Source organism: Sardina pilchardus, chromosome 24 (assembly GCF_963854185.1).
Source record: "Sardina pilchardus chromosome 24, fSarPil1.1, whole genome shotgun sequence".
NCBI classification, from domain to species: domain Eukaryota; kingdom Metazoa; phylum Chordata; class Actinopteri; order Clupeiformes; family Clupeidae; genus Sardina; species Sardina pilchardus.
Window position 1 is genome coordinate 447820 of NC_085017.1, and position 16813 is coordinate 464632.

A 16813-nucleotide genomic window follows, 5' to 3' on the forward strand; every position below is an offset into this window, starting at 1 on the left:
TTGATGTGGGGTTATTTTAATTCCAAAGGCCAAGGTTGACTATTTCTTCGTTGTTTCATTTAAGGCATTAAGATCAATTTCCAAAAGATGATTTTATATTTGACTTTAAGCATGTGTTCCAATACTTTTGGAGGGCACTGTATTTCCTGTTTGTGACATTAACATCCTTACACTTGCCAAATAACATAATGACTTACTTAAAAATGCATAATATGTTACAATAGGAGAATTTGGTATAGTCTCTGTGATTTCAGCATGATGTGCCTCTGTCCAAGATGCTGAAAAATTGACTATCTGGTCACTCTGTTCTTGGGCCATGGAGGTATTATAAGAACTGGAGAAAGTCCCACCCCCATTCATTTCAATGGGAATGCTAGGCTAGTGAAAAGTGCCAAAATTGAACGATTTTTTCAGGCTTCAACATGGCGTTTCAAGGGGCTTGTTTCCGGTGCCGTTTTACTTAGCCAATTAAGTGCCAGGTTACTGACTGACGTAAGGTACAGAAGGAGAGCTTGTGCCCACACTAAGCTCGTGCATGAGCTGAGAGTGGAACAGTCACCAATCAGCATGAGGAGAAATCGGGAGAAATGGCACCGGACATGATGTATTTCTGGAAAATGGCGACGAGGAAGTGCCTTGCTAATCGGCGAAGCTAATCAGTCAAATCCTGACCCCCTGTCTTGGGCTAATGCCTGCACTAGCTTCTAGTGCTAATGCTGTGTTCTGATTGGCTACCACACATCCAACCCTCCGTCAGAGGAGTCATGATTGGTTCTTCCTTCTCTGACCGTGTTTGGGCTGAGGCTCAGGTTAGCTGTTTGGGCTGCGCAGTTGAGCTGCTTCAGAAGCTCCTGAACCTCAGCCTTCTCATGCTTCAGCAAGTCAGCCTGGCCCTGAGAGAGAGAGAGAGAGAGAGAGAGAGAGAATGAGAGTGGGTGTGTGTGAGAGAGAGGGAGAGAGAGAGTGTGTGTGTGTGTGTGTGTGTGTGAGAGAGAGAGTGTGTGTATGTGTGTGTGTGTGTGTGTGTGTGTGTGTGTGTGTGTGTGTGTGTGTGTGTGTGTGTGTGTGCGAGATGCATGTGTGAGTGAGTGTCAAAGAGAGAAACTTGACTTGTAAGTTTCTTTTATCATTGGCGAAAAGGAAACCAATAAGAGGTGAAAACAGCCCATATTCAAACCTCAACCCCAGGGAGCATGAGCGTGTGTGTGTGTGTGTGTGTATGTGTGTGTGTGTGTGTGTGTGTGTGTGTGTGTCTAGCTACCTTCAGTATGGTGATGTTCCAGGTAAAACTCTCCACTGCTCTGTTGAGCTTCCGGCCCTTCATCCCCTCCTTCCCAGCTAACGTCTGAAGATGCTCATGGAACTCCATGGCTGAGGATACACACACACACACACACACACACACAAAGAAAGCACCTATCAACATTCCACAGACACTCACATAACACATGTTTGGACGGGCACTGTACCCATTTCCCATCCAAACATGGTGTGTAGCATATGAGCCAAAAAGACTGCATAGTGTAGTGTATATCTCTCTGGCACTCTTTCTCTTTCTCTTACCTCGGTGGTGTGTCTGAAGGATCTTGCTGTGGACTCCTTCTGATTCCTCCATGACTGCTTTACTTGCCTGCATCATCTGCAAGTTACACATTCAAAGCTGAACTCTCAGTTGAGCCAAATGAAAAGTTAAAGGTAAGGTAAGGTAAGGTAATTTTATTTATATAGCGCATTTAACGTGCACTGAGTGCAACCCAAAGCGCTTTACAGAACACAGAGACAGTGCCGAAACGGAGTGGCGTAGTCGCCAGCGTGCCCATGACACCAAGACATACAAGACAGACAAAGAAATAAACAAATGTCAAATAAATAATAAAACAAACAAAAAACAGAACAGTCCACGTCAACCTAGTCCAATCGACTGCACTCAAGTCAGACGGCTGAGAGAAGTCCCAGGGCAAAGAAGACACACAGCCTAGCCTAGCTATCAGACCAACCGAAGACGGCGCTAGGCAGGCCGTCTGGAGAGCTGAACTCACAGTTTACACTAACACACGGAAAGAAGCACACATGGAGGCACACACACACACACACACACACACACACACACACACAGACACAGTTTCCATGCACGTAACCTAAAGCACTTGACCCTGTGAAATAAACAGTGGATGTGAGTGTGTGTCTCTGTCTGTGTGTGTGTGTGTGTGTGTGTGTGTGTGTGTGTGTGTGTGTGTGAACATGTTGCTTAAAATAGGCTTCCCATGCTTACATCCTGTAATTGCATAAACAGAAATGAAATGTACAGTAGGGCTTTCTACACATTGTTACCTCTTCCCCCAATTCTATCTGTCTCTCTCTCTCTCTCTCACACACACACACACACACACACACACACACACACACACACACACACACACACACACACACACACACACACACACACACACACACACACACACACACACACACACACACACACACACACACACACACACACACACACACACAGGGACCAAGACCTAAACACTGTAAGTCTAAGTAATTAAGTATCAAAGCAGGACAACAAAGAACAAGACGTTCAATCATTGCCACTGCATACACAGACAGACCCAACACCAACAGACAGACAGACAGACAGACAGACAGATAGACAGACAGAAAGACGTACACACAAACTGTACATGCAGACTGACAGACAGAGAGGAGAGACAGTGAATAAGATGATGTTGCATACGTGTTTTTCTGGGGCGTTTGGGAATGCAAACATGCGCACACACACACACACACACACACACACACACACACACATATACATATATACTGTACAAAGACCATGAGGTAAACAGGCACACACAGACAGACAGACACACACATACTGTATACACACTGACCGTGTAGTAAACAGACAAACACACACATATACACACACACACTGACCGTGTGGTAAACAGAGGCGATCTTCCGCAAGGCGTCTGGTAGCACCCCCTGTTGGTGCATGGTGGGGTACGGCTGGCTGAGGTCAAACAGCAGCAAGGGCGCTTCCTCTGACCCTGCGACCCTTGACCCCAGGGTCAACACACACTGAGTGATGTTAGCCAGCACAGACACACCACACATCTCCTTAAAGGCCTCCAAAGATTCCTGTCAGATAAACACACACACACACACACACAAACACACACACACAAACACACACACACACAAGCAATGACTCTGTTATGTTTGTAAGATCAAAACATGTTACATGTTTCATGCTTCATTCAGCCAGCCACCACTCAAACAAAATAAACTAAAAGCTATTAGCATTGTTAAAGCTCTCAGACTGGAGCCCAGTGTGCAATTTAAGTCAGGCTTTGACTATGGAGCCCCTTAACACAATGCCCACGCCTAAAATAGACAGAACTGGGTAATGAGTTATGAATGTGAGTGACCTATAAATGGCCTTCAATGGCCTATAAATAAAAGACGTCTGATGAAGTACGCTCCCTGAAAAGTCAGGCTTTTAATACCATACACTCAGCCTGTTGGATAACTGGCCTTGCCTCATCTCACTTTCAAAAGAAGATCCATGACAATGCATGTTTTGTTCATATATTAATGTATAGAAAATCAAACAAAAGGTCACACTCCAAAAATCACACACTGACGAAGCTCGTGTTACCCCCCGCTGCTACATGTGTAAATAATTACAATAATTATTGGAGTGCAAACTTCTGTTTTATTTTCCGTACAAGTTCCCTGGATCATACATTAAGAACGACCAGAAGAGTGCGGTCTTCCACTGTCCCTTGGCCGTTTCTACTCCCCTACCTGCAAGTATTCAATATAGAGTATAACGATCTATGATGAAATGAATGTTTGGCTAATCCTTCATAACTAAGCTTCAAATCATTCATTTAATTGATTAATGATTAATGATTAATGATTGATGATTGATGATTGATGATTAATGATTAATGATTGATTTTCCAGTGTCCCTACCTGCATGTTCTCCCGCAGGTCGGTGGCGTCTCTGAGCGGCTGGCCGGCGTTCTTGAAGACGTCGTCCAGGGCCCTGAGGCCCAGCTCCTGCAGCAGCGTGTAGTGGCGGCCGCGCCAGCCCTTCCTGACGGACAGGCCTCTCTTGTGGGCCTTGCCCCCGCCGCGCCGCTCCGTCATGGCCACGTGCACCAGCAGCCGCGCGTGCACCAGCTCCTCGCCCTCGGCCGACAGCAGCGGAACGTGCCGGAAGCCCGACTGGACGCAGTCCAGCGGGAGGGTGTACTGGCCGATGAAGTCGTCGCCGATGGAGAAGTCGTCCAGCACCACGAAGCGCAGCAGAGCCAACTCAGGTAGGTTCACCTGGGACACACACACACATACACACACATGCTGTCACTCAGAGAGCTTCACCTGAGACAGAACACACATACTCACATACAGTTACACACTCATACACATAGTCACACACACCATGAAGCACAGCAGAGCCAACTCAGGTAGGTTCACCTGGGACAGGACACACACACACATACATGCTGTCACTCAGAGAGCTTCATCTGGGACAGAACACCCACACTTACATACAGTCACACACATAGACATATATCTATGGTCACACACACCATGAAGCAGAGCCAACTCAGGTGGATTCACCTGGGACAGGACACACACATGCAGTCACACACACACGCATGCAGTCACATACACAACTGACTCAGGCAAGTTCACCTGAGTCAGAATGCATGCAGTTCTATCTGTGTGTGTGTGTGTGTGTGTGTGTGTGTGTGTGTGTTCCTTCTCACCTGAAACTGGAAGCTCTGGTCAAAGACGGGACTCTCTCCGTTCTGCGGCACGGTGTTGGTGCGTCTCTCGGCGCAGTCGGCGGCGATTCCGTGGATGGCCACGGTGACGTAGGGGTCCAGCACGTCCCCCTTGGCCCCTCCCCCCCGCGGCTTGGGCAGGCAGCGGCCGCTGATGACCCTCAGGTGCAGCGTCTGAGGCGGCACGCCCGGCAGGGCCCCGCGCTCGTTGGCGCTGAAGTACGCCACCTGCTGGCGCATGATGGCGGGGCGCAGGGTGTAGCCGCAGGCGCCGTTTCGCCGGAACCACCCGCGGTGGAGGCTGAGCATGGTGCCCTCCGTCTGGACGTTGAGCGCCACCATCTGCAGGCCGGCCTTCCAGAAGCCCAGCGGGTCGGGGTTGCTGGAGTCCACGCGCATCAGGCTGGGACGCACGCGCAGCAGCCGCCGCTTGGCCAGCTCCACCAGCTCCGCGCCGCGCTCGGCCGCGTGCCGGCTGGCCAGCGCCTCGCGGAAGCAGGTGACCACGCAGCACGGGGCGGAGGAGGAGGAGGGCGACGGGAACTCGTTGTTGGCCGGAGGGTCGGCGTGGCAGAGCGCGATCAGCGCCGAGAGTTCCGGACAGAGAGGGACGCGCCGCGAAGACGAAGACGACGACGATGATGATGATGATGATGTCCCCCCGGTCCCCGAGGCCTTCTGGGTAATCTCTTCCGCCTCGCCGTGCTGCGGCTCTGGGAGAGGCCTGTTGCCTAGCAACAGGACCTTGCCCCTGAGGTCGTGCGGCGACGGGAGGCACCCGTCCTCGTTGCTGAGCAACCCTCGGTGCAGCCGTTCGCCGAAGGCCTCCTGCAGGTCGCGCACCATGATCCTCTGCTGCGCCACGGAGCAGTGGTTCTCCAGACACAGGATGAGCGGGTACTCCGACGTCAGGAACGCCATCTTGCCCACCGTCTGCACCACCTCGCGGAACGCCAGCGGCGGGGCGTTGGTGTGTATGGCCGAGTGCGTGTGGCCCTTGCTGACCGCCGGCCGGCCGTGCGGACCCTCCCAGACGTCCAGCTCCAGGCAGCGGCAGCCGAGCCTCAGCGCCCGCTCGTACCCGCCGATGGCGCTGACGGCGGGCACCTGGGCCTCGGTGACGTGCGTGTTGTGCGAGGAGCTGATGTAGTAGTGGGCGAGCGGCCGCGTCATGTCCTCGCACACGGCCTCGTGGAGCGGGTCCAGCACGCCGCACTCGCGCGAGTCCAGGAAGCGCGTGAGGCCGCTCAGCGAGAGGCGGCCCAGGCGCCGGCCCAAGGCGGACGGCTCGTAGCGCTCCACGAGCGCCCGCGCCGAGTCCTCGCCCGCCCGCGCCACGCCCTGCTCCGTCTCCAGGAAGCGCGCCACGTCGCGCGCGTCCAGGAAGTCCTTGCCGGCCGAGTGCTGGACGAGCAGGAAGTAGATCTCGGGCCGCGTGCTGACGTCGTGGAAGGCCTGCGTGAAGTGCTGCAGCGAGACGTGCGAGGACGCGTGCGGGGGCGGGGTGTGGGGGGGGGTGTGCGGGGGCGTCCCCGGAGAGTCTGTGTCCCCGCGGAGGAGCTCGCGCAGACGCGTCCGGATGTGGCTGCTCCGCACGCCGGGGCTCAGCTTCTCGATGAGGTCGGTGGCCTCGCTCACGCTCAGCCAGTCGCCGGCGCCATCGTCGTCCTTCCTCCCCCCGCTGACCACCGCCACCTCCGAGAACTCCCTGGACAGCCACGAGAGCTGCAGGTCATCGCGGCCCTCCTCGCCTCCTCCGCCTCCTCCGCCTCCAGCCTCCGCCGCCTGCGCGTGTGTGTGCGCGTGCGTGTGTGTGTGCGCGGGGTGTGTGTGCGCGCCGGCGCCGTGGCTCCCCTGGGAGATGAGGTAGCGCAGGCCCGTCACCCAGATGTTGGCCACCTCGGGCGAGCTGGCCACCAAGTCCAGCGTGTCGTAATCGTCGCCGTAGACCAGCGAGAAGGCGCAGTCCTCCGCCACCAGCTCGGCCACTCCGCTGGCCCGGAAGACGTCCGAGTTGCGGCCGGTTCGGACCTCGCGCACCTCGGCCAGCGGCAGCCGCGCCTTCCCGGGGTCCTTCTTGGACGGCTCCCAGCGGACGCTGCGCTGGTCGGCCTCCAGGAGGTAGTAGCGGCTGTAGAGGCGCAGGCCGGGCCGCAGCTTGCGCAGCTCACTGCCCTCCTGCATGCGGCTCAGGCAGCCGGACACCGAGCTGATCTTGCGGGAGCCCGGCATCCCGCCGAACGACACCGTCTTCTTACGGTCGCGCCCACGCCGCGAGCCATCCTACGGACCAGGACAGAACGAGAGAGAACATTTAGCTAATCTTGTAGTTTTTTCTTTAACCTCTTGTGTACAGTACATGTAATTCAGCTTTGGCAATAATGTTCCTGCAACGTTCATGCCAATAAAGCTTTCTTGAATTGAGTTGGAGAGAGAGCGAGAGAGAGAGAGAGAGAGAGAGAGAGAGAGAGAGAGAGAGAAAGAGAGAGAGAGAGAGACAGAGAAAGGGAGGAAGGGAGAGGAAACAGGAAAACTGTCAAGACATTCTGCATTAAAATGGCCATTAAGAATGAACACATACATAATACACGTTGTACATGAGGGAGTCACACACATTATGAATAAGAATGAAGAGTGGTGTGTCTGTGTGTGCTTGTGTGTGTGTGTGTGTGTGTGTGTGTGTGTGTGTGTGTGTGTGTGTGTGTGTGTGTGTGTGTGTGTGTGTGTGTGTGTGTGTGTGTGTGTGTGTGTATGTGTGTGTGTTTGTAATGGAGCAAAACTGGCCAAATTAATATTCTACACTGAAATATTCTTTAAGAATAAAGACATGTCCTGTACACAAGTGAATCACTCACTCACTTTCAAGAAACCACAGAGATAAAGGAATAGGAATGAACTAATGTGCATGTGAGATAAAGAGAGAGAGAGAAAGAGAGAGAGAGAGAGAGAGAGAGAGAGCTTGTGTGTATGTGTGTGAATGTGTGTGTGAGAGAGTATGCATATGTGAGTATGTGCATATGTGGGTGTGTGTGTGTGAGAGAGAGCGAGGGAGTGTGTGTGTGTGTGTGTGAGTGTGCGTGCGTGTGAGTGAGAGAGAGAGAGAGAGCAAAAGTGGGAACTCCTGCAGTGCCACGTGAGAGAGTGGGGGGGAACAACCCCAGCAGTCGGCACAGCAGCAGAGCTGAATGAGAATCTCCCACAAGTCAGAACATGACATAAGAGGGGTTTCCTCTCTGCAGGGGAGAGAGAGAGGAATAGAGGAAGAGAGGAAGAGAGGGAGGAGGGAGGAGGAGAAAGATGGAGAGAGGGAGAAGGGGAAAGGGAAAAAGAGGCAGAGAGATAGGGAGTGAGAGGGCTAGAGGTAGGAAATTAGAGAAAGAAAGAGGGAGAGACAGAAAGCAAAAGAAAGAAGGGAACAGAGGAAAAGGGAGAAAAACAGTGGGTGAAAAAGGAATCAGGAAAGAAGCATACTGTATGAGAGAGAGAGAGAGAGAGAAAGAGAGAGGACAGAGAGGATAGCGTTTCCATGGCAACCTACAAAAGGAGACGACTGCAAAGGTGCATGCATGTTTGTATGTGTTTTCACAGCGTGTGTGTGCATGTGTGTGTGTTTGTGTGTGTGTGTGTGTGTGTGTGTGTGTGTGTGTGTGTCTGTGTGTATGTCCCCCAGACAGAGAGGGGCTAGTCTGTATTAGTTCCACTGCAGGGTCCTGGCTTTCAGGGTTATGAAAAAAAATATTTTATTCATTTCTAAACTGATCTTTGATGCAGCTAAGTGTGTGGGTGTATCTCAGAGATGGCCAGCGTGAGGGAAGGACAGAAGAGTGAAACAGAGAAAGATAGAGAGAGCAAGAGAGGAGAGTGAGAGGGCTAAGAGACTAGCATAGCAGGAAGAAACAGAGAACAAAGCATTTGATCTAAATGCAATTCATGCAGAGAGAAAGGTACAAGCTTGTGTATTTATGTGGGGGGGGGCAGATGAGAGAGTGAAGAACTGATGAACATAAAACTGATGAAGAGACATGAGAGACAGTGAGAGAGATAACGGCTGAGGTTATAGACAAAGAGGAGAGTCAGAAAACATTTTTTCTCCAATTGATTGTCTTATGCAGACTTCGGATTTCAAGCAAGGTGTGAGAAACCACAGACTTTTTCTCAATGTGGATGTCTCTGTGTGTGTGTGTGTGTGTGTGTGTGTGTGTGTGCATGTCAGTATGGATGTGTGTCTACGTGTGTGACAGGAAGTCAGGGTGCGGACCGGAAATGTGTGCCGTATTTATATGAATCATGAATCATGTCTACAGTTACAACTGCAAGCGAAGGTGACGCACAATTTGGTGCTTGCTGTGCTTGCTGTCACCTTGAGCCTCATGTCATACACGCACACACACACACACACACACACACACACACACACACACACACACACACACACACACACACACACACACACACACACACACACACACACACACACACACACACACACACACACACACACACACACACACACACACACACACAGAAATATCAGGCTGGCTAAAATTGGTTTAGGATTAAGACTTACTGTAGCTTCTGCCTGATATCTGTGAATGCTTTGTTAAGTAGAGCTGGTTGAATAATCACCAAAAGCCTGCCAATATATCAACGATACCACTGTCTCTCTGTGACCTCATTTCACTGGTGTCAGCATACTCGGTAAACACCATTTCCGAGTGTGTGTGGTCATCGCATAGTCCTTTAAAACAACTACAGATTAGGGGGGGGGGGGGACTACAGAACCCAGAGCTCATTTCACCGCATTCTTTACTTTAGTAATCATATGCATGTGACAAATAAACCTCCTTGTATCCTTGTATCATTTCTTTCACGCTTGGGTCCTTCTCTTTTGTTTATATAAATAAATTAGTACAGTACCAGGCACAAGATCACCTACCAAGCATTCAATGTGTGGCCAGCAGTGCCCACTCTCACTGCATTTTCTGGGACAAATACTGACCAGTTCCTGACTCTGATGTTACATATCCATACGTTACGTCCATGTGGCACATAGAGGCAGGGTGAATATAGGTTCATATTATCAAAAATTGGCTCATCTATCTTTCAACCAATTATGCTCATCATGTGGATTTGAAATATGATTGAAATAAAAAGAGCTTTGACACAACTGCAATTACATATATGCATCTAGTAATTTTTCATCATTTTTAAAGAATATTTTTATTGTAAGTTTTTATAAGAAAAATGCAATTGGTTGGTGTACTATAGTCATGAAAGACTGATAAACATATTGGCTGTACCTTGTGGTGTTCACTGTGTAGTGTTTTGCTTCAGGTCAATATGAGAACAGCTCTTACTGTACTGATGTTGTTGGTATCACTAAAATACATTATTTATTACATTTTTGAGAGACAGCTGTGATTTTGGTCACTAGCAGACCTTGGTTGGCTGTGAAGTAATGGTTTGCTCTTGTTAGACCAAAACTATGATATCTCCTTGAACGTGTTCTTCTTACAACCCTGTTTTTCAAAAAGTTGGGATGCTGTGTAAAAAATTGTGCTTTGCAAATCATGTAAACCACTATACTTAATTGAGAATAGCACAAGACAAAATATTAATTGTTGAAACAGAGAAACTTTGTTGTTTTTTTGGGGAAAATATATGTTCTTTTTGGATTTGACACTAGTAATTCAAAAAGCTGAGACAGGGTCATGTTTACCACATATGTTGCTTAATTTTACAACATTCTGTAAACATCTGGGAACTAATGAGACTAATTGCTGGAGCATTGACAATGGCCGGGTTTCCCAAAATTGTTAAGAAGCTCTTAAGTGCTAAGAACTTCTTAGGAGCATTGTAAGAATGTTCTAAGAACGCTCCTAAGAAGTTCTTAGGACTTAAGAGCTTCTTAACAATTTTGGGAAACCCGGCCAATGAATTAAGTATTCTTACTTACATGCTCAAAAAGTATAGTTTTGACAATGCAATTCTGTGAAAGAGCTTGAAATGCAGGCAGGCCATTTTAGCACAGTGTCTAATCTACTACAGTGCCAGCTGTTGCATAATGTGCAGAATTCACTGTGCCACTGTTTCCTGAAATTATCAAGGTGTTCCCTGAAAAAGACACTGTGATCAACCCCAAATGTTAATACATATCCTTGCCTATTTAAGTGGGTATACTGACATTGTGATGCTTTTTAGGTGGATATACTAAGATGGTGATGCTTTTTAAGTGGGTACTGAGATGGTGATGCTTTTTAAGTGGGCATACATGTATACCGCGTAGTCTTGCGTATCACATAGACTACACCACTGCTCTAATGCACCTTCATACCTCATAGATAATGGCTTTTGGATGGTGCACTAATAGCATATGACTACCCCATCTCCTCTTAACCCCAGAGGATGCGATAAGACAGTAGAATTTCTGGATCAAATATGGTTTATTTTTCTATGGTTGATTTTTATCCAGCATTTGTGGATCGAGCACCAAGCTGTGTCCGAAGTTTTCCAAAGCCCATACTATGCTTTTCTTTACCAAAACAGGTCTATTTTAATGCAGTGCCATCTGAGCCCAAAATATCACAGCCATGATGAGCCATCCAGTATTGTTTTTCATCCAGGTACCCTGTTTGAGATTTCACTGGATTCTCTAAATATGTTAATTATGATGAAGTCCCCTATAATTCCTTTTAAAAAAAATCAGTTGCCTATTAGCCTACTCTCATAATGATTTGCAATTAGCATTGTTTGCCCACAGGTTTACAGAGTGATAGGCTACCTCTGGGTGCTTTTTAAAAATTCAATCATAGTGCCAGTTAACATAAAATGTTGTGGGATGTTCTCCCTTGTGTTCTCTTAAGCATTATACAACTTTTCAAGCCTTTTGTTGCCCTCATCCCATATTTTTTTATTTTTTTCAAAATTAGCTTATTTTTCAAGAAATAACCTAGTGGCATTTGTCAGTTTCAACACTTGTTTTCCATTAGGCAACTAAGTATGGGATACAACAGGTTATCACATTCTATTTTTATTTACAATTTACACAGAGCCAAACTTTTTTGCATTGGCGCCTAAGAGTTACCATTTTTTTTGTCAAATTCATGAGAAATGCAAAGAAATGGCATATTGAACCCCAGGAAAAGAACTGTGTCCTCATAACTATTTGGAAACACACACCCGTTTTCCACTATTGGAAACAGCGAACCCAGACACATTCTTTTAGAAAACAAATGCTATTGTTGTGAACCCTCCCAAACAGTGAGGCTGTAGCAACAGGGTCCATGAAGACAGAAATAGAACAACACATAGGGCCTAGCGAAACAATCTCCACCTCAATTCTCAGTTAAAAACAATAAGTCTTCTTCCCACACTCAAAAAGGGGCTAACTAGGACTGAGTGGTGCATGAGCAAGTTACACAATGTTAAACTTATTATAAGCATGGGGTAACCTCATGAGCACATTTCACAACTCTGCTGTGGTGGTGACAAACATCATTCAATCTTTTGCTCAGCACATGTAGATTGTGTAGACATGAAAGTTGCCATGGTAACAGCCGTATGGTGAAGTGTTTTTTTTTTCTTCTCATACTGTGGACTGCTTTAAAAGGAAACCAACCTTGTGCTGTCTGTGGGTTCTAGGCTTTTGTGTTTGTTAAGCGAGAGATGATGGGGTGATGGGAAACACAAACCTCTCTCTGAGTGTGTGTGTGTGTGTGTGTGTGTGTGTGTGTGTGTGTGTGTGTGTGCGTGTGTGTGTGTGTGTGTGAGAGAGAGAGAGTGTGTGTGTGAGAGAGAGAGGGCAAGAGGTGAGTGAGTGAGTCTCTCTCTCTCTGTGTGTGTGTGTGTGTGTGTGTGTGTGTGTCAGGAGTATGGTTTTATCTATAGCCTACCAGCCGACCGAAATGAGGACTGTTCACCAAAGACATGAAATGAAGAGGGAAAGTGAAAGCTATTTTAAGGGCACCAACATTTTTACAGTGGCACTTTACAATAGGCTAGGCCTACACCTACCAAGTCTTTCCATGTGGTTTTGAAATCAAGCCAAAACATTTCTGCGGTGAACAGATAGACTAGCCTACTTCAGATAAGCCTTCCCATGCACTCATCGCCAACACAATCACAGACCGAGACGATCAGACAGTCTGAGAGAGAGAGAGAGTGTATGGAAGTGAGTGAAGACAGATTGTGTGTGTGTGTGTGTGTATGTGTGTGTGTGTGTGTGTGTGTGTGTGTGTGTGTGTGTGTGTGGAGTGTGTGTGTGTGTGTGTGTGTGTGTGTGTGTGTGTGTGTGTGTGTGTGTGCGATTGAGGGGATGGGAGAGTGTGTTACTACCTTAATGATGCTGCTTCTCCGTGGAATACCTGCGTCGTCCTCCTTCAATTCCGTGACTCGAGCCGGTTCGACCTCGGGACTCTGATCTTCTGCATGCCGCTGCCCTTTGGTCACCTCACAGCCCCCGTTCGAAACCCCCGTATGTGTCTCCTTGTTGTTCGGCACCATCGCTTTGAATCCGTTCATATGAGCGGACAATCGTTTGTTTTGTTCCTCACTGTGATCGGCCATGCCCGCCAATACAGATGTCCCTACTGAGACATCCTCGTCCGGTGAAATCTAGCCTAGTGCGAACAGCGCAGCCCTCGGCGGACATTGTCGTTATCTCTGCTCTCCTTCATCATGTCCAGTTGCTCTGACAGCGCACAGCACCAGAGCGAAGCTTAATCCTCTCAAACAGAACCCAGCGCAGAATAGGGAAGGAAACGATAGCTTACCGTCTGTATGAGTTTTTCGTCTGTTCCCTTATCCCTTGGACCCTGTCCAAATTTCGGAGAATAAAAAGTTTACTGATATCGTCTGTTATCGGGAGTCTACATCTCGACAATCTGGCGTTTTGAAAACAAAACGAAAGTTGTCCCCGTTTCCTGTCAAACTGCGAAGGTCGACACCCACCTACCCCTCAGAAAGATCAACACAACTGCAGATGCGTAGGCTACTTTGTTACCGTCAGCTGTGGGTGGGTAGCCAGGATTTCTGTGCTGATGAGATGAAGAAGACGTTCTTTTTCTCTTCTCATACTTTCCACCGTTAGGCTATGGCATGCTCGCTCGCTCTCTCGCAATGGGGAGGGAAGGAGGGGGGGATGCACTGAATGACGCCCTGCCTGCCAGCCAGCGGCCGTCGCCACCACCACTTCCTCAACAGGCGTCGCTTATGTTTCGACACTCAAGTGACAGACAGCTATCTAATCGTAGGCTGTTTGCCCAATAACTGTCCGATATGCGCTGTAGCCTGTCAGTGAGACATTCCAGCGGACGCGGTAGGCTATATCTCGTTTTTAGATGTCCCTACACGCTCGTAGCCCTGATAGCCTTCCCAGGTGCACACTGGGAACAGCTAGGACCTGGAAAGATATGAGATATGACTATAGCTGCAAGCTGCAACACACCCCAGTGGCTATTCAAACTCGGTTCATGATATTACACATTGACAACAATAGGCTAGGTCACGTTGCAATGTTGCTTAATGACATACAGTAGGCCTACAGTACAGTAGGCCTACAGTACAGCAATAACCCCAGTTAATTATTTCTAGGCCTGGCCCATATGATGGGAATGGCACACTGAGATTAAATAGAGTGAATAGCAATGCAAAGACTTCAATTGTGTCTAAGCTTAGCCTACATTATGATTTCCATAAGGACATCACATTAAACAATCCATCAATAAAGCAAAATAGATCAACTTAACTGCAACACTAAGGCCGGACAATTCCCTCAAATCCATCCAAACAGATACGTTGGCTATTAGGCCTACAACAAAAATGCCCCTGGGACTCTCTAAATGGAAGAGCTCTCTAGATAGCACACAGATGAGTATTTACACTCCTTTGAAGACTGTCTGCAAGCTTCATGCTACACTGAAAGGGAACAATCTGTTTTCAGTCATGGAAACTGCCATGAATGAGTGATGCACCATGCAAGCAGAGGTTTCCAATATTTTTGGAGCTAAGGCACACCAAAGGTCAAACAAAAACACCAAGGCACATTGACAAATTATTCTAAATAAATTATGTCACATACATTATTATAGGCTATATGAGGGGTGTTTAGTACAGAGTGCTCGTGAGTTGAGACCAGTGATAAGCATATGTTGACTGAGCTTTTTAATTAAGAAACTGAGATTGATGCATTTGGAAAAAAAACAGTGACACACCTCACTTTGCCTCAAGGCACACCAGTGTTTCTCTGTGGTCACTTATCTCACAAGTTCATGCAGCTAGGCCTGAGATTGAACCAGGAAACCAAACAGTAGACTCATTTTGATATCAATCATACCACAAGCTGTGTTTGTTGATTGAACAATGTTAGGGATTACACACAGGTCTAGGACACAAAAAGGTAGCCACCTACTGTATCTTGTGTGACATATGACCTACGCCTCTCCTGATTGATCTATGAACTTACATGATTGTAAAACACACTTCACTGTCTGGTTGTTGGACATATAGAATATGTAACATTAAAAAGAAATATAACATTTTGAATGAAATATAAGTTGAAGCATATTCTAGTTAGCCTGCTGAGACTGCACTTAAGTTATAATGTAAACAGAATGGATGGGAGATGAAAACCGGACAGCAGTTATGGTTACGGTTGGAGTAATCGGTCAGTTGGACAATTTGTCTTAGTTATTGTATTGGATTGCTGTGTTATATGCACTTCTTTGCTCGTTTTGGTTTACACAATGGCCGCCGCCTGAATAAGGTGAATCGACAATGTTCTCTGGTGATCAGAGGTGTCAAAAGTATTCACATTCATTACTTAAGTAGAAGTAAAGATACTAGGGTTTAAAACGACTTTTGTAGAAGTGGAAGTATCAACTCAAACTTTGTACTTAAGTAAAAGTATAAAAGTACTGGTTTTAAAACTACTTAAAGTATAAACGTAAAAGTAATATAAGGGAAAAAATGCCATTAAGGACAAAAGTTTAAGTCACGCCACAGGGGCAGATAGTGCACTACCCCACTTCCCCAAAACATTTTCTAAAGGCCATAATGACTATAATGATATATTAAAATGTTAATGTTTAAAATTTGGGATGCACTACAGTAGCTACCTGTTTCAGCCGCATATATGCCCATTGAAGATGAATACATGCAGATACATTAAAGAACCATAGGCCTATATGTGTAATACTGAGCATAAACATGTGTTTCATGGAGCGGAAGGTATGATTAGGTGCTTAAAAGTCAAACTTCAGAGGCAGGTTATCAATAACCTTTATTAGAATGTAAATGTACATCCAAGCTTAGCTGCAGGAATTTGTGAGGGCAATGGATGTAAGATAACAAAACTGGAAATTGGTGTCAGGGCAGGCTTAGTGGCTATTTCTCTTGTATGGTGGTCTATATACAGTATACATTAGTGCTGCCAAAATTCATGATTAATCCAGGTGATTAATAAAAAAAATCAAAAAAGAATTGGTTTGTTTGGAGGGTGGGGCCAAAGAACCTTCAGTGGATGACTTACTTTTGAGGGCTGCTGAAGTAAGTTGCGTGTAGCCTACCTCTCTAGACAAGTCGGCTGTTTCTCCTGTGGAGAAAAAATGAATGCACAGGCACAGATTGAGATTCATATTATTTCTCTAAAACCACAAACTCAGACTAGCTAGGACTTCCACTGTATTAAATGCCATGCTTGAAGTTCATGAATGAAGGTCAGACTACATGTTAGGGAGCAGTTTCATTGGGCTGTGCAGTATTGAGCAGACCAGAATATTGACACTTAAAGCTGTTTTAGGATAGCTTACTTAGGACAAGCAGCTGCTGGCATGACTGAAAAGAAGCATTATTGATGAGGCAGTCCGACTAAATTCATTGTAAACTGCATTCGGCTGATATAGATGGTAGTTGACCTATTACCCAAGGACCAATATAGGACCTAGCCCACAAAGGCGCGCGCGCACTCTCATACACAGACAGGATCATGCTTAGTAGGGTGACCAGACGTC

General features: G+C 47.2%; 1 protein-coding gene across 1 annotated transcript; it reads right to left on the minus strand.

The window, feature by feature from the left end:
- LOC134072587 (inactive phospholipase C-like protein 2) lies at window positions 1-13942 on the minus strand. Its single transcript, XM_062529344.1, has 7 exons — window positions 13140-13942; window positions 4788-7088; window positions 3985-4344; window positions 2941-3144; window positions 1564-1639; window positions 1262-1371; window positions 1-893 (listed from the first exon to the last, which is right to left on the minus strand). Exons 1-7 carry the CDS (start codon window positions 13368-13370, stop codon window positions 732-734), a joined length of 3444 nt encoding a protein of 1147 aa, XP_062385328.1. The 5' UTR covers window positions 13371-13942; the 3' UTR covers window positions 1-731.
- Window positions 13943-16813: the final 2871 nt, after the last annotated feature.

Excerpts from the sequence above, each read along its gene's own strand:
- LOC134072587 (XM_062529344.1), bottom strand. The coding sequence starts at position 13,370 with ATGGCCGATCACAGTGAGGAACAAAACAAACGATTGTCCGCTCATATG. Across the intron at positions 3,145-3,984 it reads ACCTGCGGGAGAACATGCAG|GAATCTTTGGAGGCCTTTAA; the intron begins GTAGGGACACTG and ends TTTATCTGACAG. Across the intron at positions 894-1,261 it reads GGAACATCACCATACTGAAG|GGCCAGGCTGACTTGCTGAA; the intron begins GTAGCTAGACAC and ends TCTCTCTCTCAG.